Source organism: Seriola lalandi, unplaced genomic scaffold, assembly GCF_002814215.2.
Source record: "Seriola lalandi dorsalis isolate HSWRI2012SDOR001 ecotype SW California unplaced genomic scaffold, Sedor1 jcf7180002054598, whole genome shotgun sequence".
Lineage (NCBI taxonomy): Eukaryota > Metazoa > Chordata > Actinopteri > Carangiformes > Carangidae > Seriola > Seriola lalandi.
In genome coordinates this window covers 367,336-373,414 of record NW_019525151.1, presented here as the reverse complement: position 1 = coordinate 373,414, position 6,079 = coordinate 367,336, and the positions used below count along the sequence as shown (strand labels likewise).

The window sequence follows — 6,079 nt, the reverse complement described above, 5'->3', positions numbered from 1 at the left end:
CTTGCGCCTCTGACTTCATGCATAAACTGTTCCACATCTGCTTTTACAAATGCATATTATGGTTGCATATTAAACTTTAACTGTATTGTTTTGTAATCTTTAAATTAATTCTTTAATTCAAATCTCATTCAGTCTTTTTTTTATATAACTTTATATATTAGAGTATAATTGTTTCTTCTATGTTTACTGTATATGCTTAACATATTTATTTTCCTGTTTAAAGTACTTTACATTTATATGAAAGATAGTTGCAGAAGAAAGTAAACTGTGAATTACTTTGTGCAATGAAAACCTGTTTCTCAGAGCATATGAAATAAAGGTATTTCCTTTAACTTAAAACAAACCTGTTGCTTGTACAGAATATTTGGACTTGTACTGTTTTAACTCTCCATTGTTGGATAACTATAGTGGTGAAAATCCTCCAGCAATTGAGAATTAATTAGTTGTGAACTATATTGAGTCAGTGTGTTTATTTAGCAGTTAATTCATGCTTCAGCATCTTTACAACCTTTTTACAGTTGGTCTTTTTGCCCCAATAAAGCCGCCTGCATCCAGTCAGCAGTATCTGTGTCAAGATGGTGTGACACAGGTGGATTTCAGTGTTTAGGTGTGGTGAAGAGGGACAGCTTGGGAATGTAGCTTCTCAACGTTTAGGTCGGAGAATCAGTTAGCTATCCATCACACAAAGATCAGATTACACCGACATGCAGGTTCTACACTACTGGTCATCGCTTTTCTGACAGGACCGTTTTCTGCCAGTAAGAGCTTATCGTCTAACTAACTAGAAGGTGGGGGGTGGTTGAGAGACACCATTCAGCCAGTTGCTTTTACGGAGTAATTATTCATTTATTCTTCACAAAATAAAATGAAAGATGGAAATGTAGAACTCTAAAACCTTTTATTCATAATAAAAACACAACATAAACAGCATATACCATACATTAAGAATCAATTTTGCACAATAACAGTTGCACCAACAAACCAACAATATAAATGTATAACATTACACAACACATGGACATATTTACAAAGTACAACTACCACTTGTATATCAGACTCCAAGACTGTAAGTTCATCGGATAGTTTCACTTAGCGGTAAAACCAGTCTACTTTTTACCCTTTTGTTGAATCTATAAAGCCAGTGACTACACAATATGTAGACACTGGTGTAATTTAACTACTCCTCTAAATTTGCTGTCTGAGCATTGTATATTTGATACCCTTCAAAGAATCACAGATAGCAGTGTGAAATGGCCTGATGTCAGCAGATCAGATCTAGGATCTGTTAATAATGAGTCAGATCTGATAGAGACCAGCTTCAGATAGAATAAAAGCTGACTGAGGATCTGATAGTGAGGCTGACTGTGGTTTCAGGGAGTGACACTCATAGTCTGCTGCTGCTGACTCAGCTGTTCCTGTGGGAATCAAAGCCTTTTTACTCTGCTGTCACACGCTATAGTGATCTCAACTGTCTCAGTCAGCGCAAACATACTCTGTGTGTTTGTGTGTGTGTGTGTGTATTGTCTTTCACATCAGAACCTCTCTAAAAACAAAAGTAACCAGACAGGTACAATTTCCTGTGGAGAGTCTTTTCAAATCAAACTTTTCCACCCTCAATGTCTTATTAAACCTCTGTGCCCTCGCGATGATAGATGATCCCTGTTGAGCCCAGTGTAGGGTAGAAGTGCCCACTGGACCCACTGTACTGGCTGAGGATAGGGCTAGTGTACCCTAAGGAAGAGTGGGTGGGTGAAGATGAGAGCACAGGGGGAGCTGGTACTTGTGGTACCCACTCCGGGCCAACTGAGTTGGGGGAGTAGCTACTAAAGCTTCCAGGCTGTGCAGGTCTATGAGGCCCATCTAAAGGAAGGTTAATCTGCAGTGGCCTGCTTAGCCCATCGCCTCCCACCTCATTAGCTGCTCCAGACGTCACTCCAGACATCTCAGACAAGAAGCTGCTCAGACACGGTGTGGGGCCTGACGATGAAGGGGAGGGGATCCTGTCTGGTGTGGGGGAGATGTCAAGGGCAGGATTTGCAGAGTGTTTGGGGCTGCCCCTCTCACTGTCACCGGACTCTGGAGCCCCTGAACTGTTGTCACCGCCGGAGAGGGAATCAGACTTCCTCTTTCTTTTGCGGCGGAAGTTTCCGTTGTCAAACATCTTCTCACAGTTTGGGTCAAGTGTCCAGTAGTTGCCCTTTCCTGTGATATCAGAGAATAAAGTTGGTGAGATTCTATTTAGATTTTAAAAATGGGTAAACAGCTTTACAATTTGCAACACACCAAGGAAACAACAGCACATTCAATAAGCATAATAATATAATCTCACAGTAAATTGAAATGAATTGAATTAATCATATTATCCTTTCTCTGTTAAGGATAAATACTCAAAACAGAGTGAAAAATGAGAACAGGATATTTGGATTTTAAAATATTACCTGGATCATCCTCATCTCTGGGTACTTTTTTGAAGCAGTCATTGAGTGACAGGTTGTGTCTGATGGAATTCTGCCAACCCGCTTTACTCTTGTTGTAGAATGGGAAGTTGTCAGCAACATACTGGTAAATCTGACTCAATGTCAGTCTCCTGTCTGGTGCTCCGTGGATAGCCATGGCAATGAGAGCAGAGTAGGAGTAAGGGGGCCTGACCAGCTTCATCAGGTCTTCTTGTGAGGGCAGAGAGAACCAACTCAGCTCTCCTGGGCCCCCAGCTCCAGCTGGACCTAGGTAAGGCCTCTGCATGCCATAGTGCTGAGGGACAAAGGGAGGGCCGGGGTTTCCTGATGGGGTGGTGGTAGCCAGGTACGGTGGTGTGTTGATCCCAGAGCCATTGAACCAGAGGTAAGGGTTTGGGGAAGAGGTGGTGTAGTCGCTTAGGTCGTAGGAGGTCGGAGTGGTGCGCTGAGGACTTGGCAGTGAGGGAGGAGGGTAGTAGCAATCACTGTACATGCTGAGCTCAGGGGGCTCCTGGCCGAGGCTGGGGAACTGAGGGCCACATCGAGGAGGAGACTGGCCCTGGGCCTCAAATGAAGACATTTTAAAGTTTCTTCTTACCTCTCAGTGCCTCTTCTGAACCCTTTGGCTTTGGTTGTCCTCCCTTTAAATACGAAACACTTTTTGTGGCAATTTTGTCAGCTGCTGAAAGTCCTTTTCTTGTTCAGTTCTGTGAATGAGTTGATCCAAATAATGGTCTCTAACCTCCCAAGTTGTAAGCTAGTCTTCTCCCCCCTTTTCTTGTCTGTTTGCCCTTGCTTTATGTGAAGATGTCACCTGTCATACCGGCTTTATCTCTTTCCCTGGAAACGCCCCCTCTCTCTTCTTATTGGTTGTTTTCTCAGGTGAACAGTCTGTTCCTGCTTTCGCTCTCATTTTTTTCCTGCTGTCAGCTAGTTCAGTTCCTCCACCGGTTTTGTTCACCCTCAATCAAATAATTTTCCACTCAAGCTGTTACTCCAACATTAATTGAGTTCAGTCATCTGTCATTTTTATTTGATGATTATGATGCAAAATTAACGATCAAGGTTTATTGAGATTAGAAATTTTAATTGCTTTTCCCTCCTGCATGTGAGTCCTGCTATAATGGACAGCTTAGTCACAATGAAGGTAAGCAACCTTCTCCTACAGTGAGAGAACAGACAATTTCGTGAATGCCCAATCTAATGTTCTCTTATTTATTATTATGGATATATATATTGTATGTAACATACAATGAGCACTTCAAACATCACTCAATTTATAGATTAGTCAAAAAAACTGCAGCTATTTTGATAATCAATTATTTATTTCTGTCATTTTTCATACAAAAATGCCAAATGTTTGCTGGCTCCAGCTAATAGAATATACCAGTAGCATTATTGTTATGGCATCTTTAAACCAGGTTTAGCAGGAGAGATATCATTGAAGCTGAAAAGCCTATTGCAGAAATAGGAACATAGATGCTGTATCACTACCCTATGCAGTTATATAAGCTAATGTTCTTCCAGTATTTCACAGGTTCTCCAATTGGTAACTGATAATTTAAATGATAATTTTTATAATAAAATTGCAAATTCTTACTAACACAGTTTTTCTTACCTCTAAATACTTGTAGGTTATAATGCAATGGGTTTATGGGACAAGGGCGTTGTGCGAAAATGATCCGACAATCATGGGAAGTGACGTCATTCCCGTTTAAATTAAAAATGCGCAACACGCCTTGTTAGCTAGTTACCGCCAGAGCTGTCAAAAAACATTTAACAGTTCCTGAAGAAAAGCCTTGTATGGTAAGTTTGGTAAACTTTTACATGAATTAATAGCTCTTAACCCAAATAAGCTGCTGATTAAAACCCTAGCTAGTAAAGGCAGATACTGTCGTTCCTCTTGGCAAACACTTAATCAGTTAAAATATTAATTTTAGAAGAGCTTACCATGCTAACTTTCCCCAGGAAGCTAACGAGCAAAGCGACGTTAGCTAACAAACAAACGTTTACAGTTGGTGCCGTGACCGTTGGCCGTCAGGAATGGCTTGGTGGTGTTTAGCTAGCGTTACTTTTTTGACGAAGTACACTGACGAACTGGCGAAAACAATTTGTCGGTTTGTAATTTAGATGGTCGATTCATCGTCGCCTCCCCAGCGTCAGCTGGACAGCAAAGAGGACGAGTTGGAGCTGAACAAAGATTTAGAGAGGCTGATAGATGGCGCTGAAAATATATCAGGTAGGCCTATTTAACTTTCCTGTCTACTCGTAGCTCTGTGTTAGGCTTCGTGGAAAGTTATAGTGAAGTGGGGATTGAAAGCTGTGTTAACAACTTATTATGTCTAACACAACTTTCGTATGGCTGCAACTTCATCCTCTTTCTTTATGTCCACCTGCAGTGCAGTTGACCTGGATGGCTTATGACATGGTGGCACTGCGGACCAGTAGTGAGGTGGGGGCGTCCATGCGGAAATTGGAAGAGGCCTATCAGAGATGCAGAATTGCTGTGTATGGAAACCGTGAGCAGGAGCCAGAGATGGACAAATGTCCTGAGCCTGCTGCCACAGCAGTTACTCAGATGTGATGTTGTTATCAGTTTCCAGTTCACAAGTTCTGTACTGAAATAAAGGTGATAGAGTTTTAAAGGAGTACGAAATTAATTTGTATTGTGTTCAAGTAAATATCAAAAATGCTCCATACTGTTTTTTTCTATAGAGAAGCAGGTATTTGGGCTTGCCTCTCTTTTCCTCCATAAAAGCAGGATGTTTCATGTAGAGTGCAGCATTTGATTATAATCAGTTGATGTTAGCATGGCCTGCAAATGCTGTTTGTTTTGTAGGTACTTAAGTGATTTGATCCATTTACCCTGGTAAATTGAATTAATAAAAGACATTAAAATGATAATGTGTTCTGTTGTTTTTTTTTATAAACATAAACGTACATGTCTGGCAACCTAATTTTTACTGTACTAATGTCAGTTTATTGTATGTTTGGCTTTTAGTTGGAATGACACACCAGCATGCAGAATTGTATTTCAAGTTGTTAGATTTTGGTATATCGATATAATTGACATAGACTGTTTTGTAATTATTTTTCAGATGGAAAACTTAGAGAAGAGCAAAGAACAAGCTACTTCCACTACCTGCATTGATTTGGAAAACATACTGAAAGAGCTGGACTCCTTGTCTAACTGTATGGATCAACTGGCATGTATGTATGACTGTTTATCCCCATCCACTGCCTTTGCACCTCCAAAAATGTCAGTAAGCATCAATTATAACAGATGACCCTGATGATTTATTTGCAAATATGCAAAGCATATGATGTAACTTATCCTAGATCTGAAGTGTGATAGCCAAAAATGGATTGTTGTACACCAACTGCTGTGCAACTTAGCCTTGCTTGTAGATGTCAGTGTTGCAGAGGTACATGATAATACATGGTGTCTGTCAGATTGAGCACTGCTGATGAGTAGATAGATAAGAGTAACTGAAGGATTTAACATGCATGAATGTCCATCAGACCATTTGATGTGAGGCATGATATTGCAGCTTCTTTTTTGCCAGGGGGGACAGATGTGGGCGAAGTGGCCGTCAAAGTAATCTTCTTACTGTGATGTCTTA

The 6,079-nt window shown here is 40.7% G+C and overlaps 2 protein-coding genes across 3 annotated transcripts; one reads left to right on the top strand and one right to left on the bottom strand.

Annotated features, from left to right (window-relative positions):
* Nucleotides 1-879: 879 nt before the first annotated feature.
* foxi3b (forkhead box I3b) lies at nt 880-3,242 on the bottom strand. The gene is made up of 2 exons (XM_023419310.2): nt 2,439-3,242; nt 880-2,202 (listed from the first exon to the last, which is right to left on the bottom strand). The coding sequence occupies exons 1-2, from the start codon at nt 3,034-3,036 to the stop codon at nt 1,625-1,627; spliced, it is 1,176 nt and encodes a 391-aa protein (XP_023275078.1). The 5' UTR covers nt 3,037-3,242; the 3' UTR covers nt 880-1,624.
* A 143-nt stretch (nt 3,243-3,385) lies between these two features.
* Nucleotides 3,386-5,360, top strand: syce3 (synaptonemal complex central element protein 3). Of its 2 annotated transcripts, none has more exons than XM_023419365.2 (3): nt 3,386-3,603; nt 4,587-4,695; nt 4,856-5,360. In XM_023419365.2, exons 1-3 carry the CDS (start codon nt 3,580-3,582, stop codon nt 5,038-5,040), a joined length of 318 nt encoding a protein of 105 aa, XP_023275133.1. In that variant the 5' UTR covers nt 3,386-3,579; the 3' UTR covers nt 5,041-5,360. The 2 variants fall into 2 exon arrangements, with proteins under 2 accessions (XP_023275133.1, XP_087033525.1); XM_087177399.1 differs by lacking the exon at nt 3,386-3,603 and adding an exon at nt 4,053-4,262.
* The last annotated feature ends 719 nt before the right edge of the window (nt 5,361-6,079 follow it).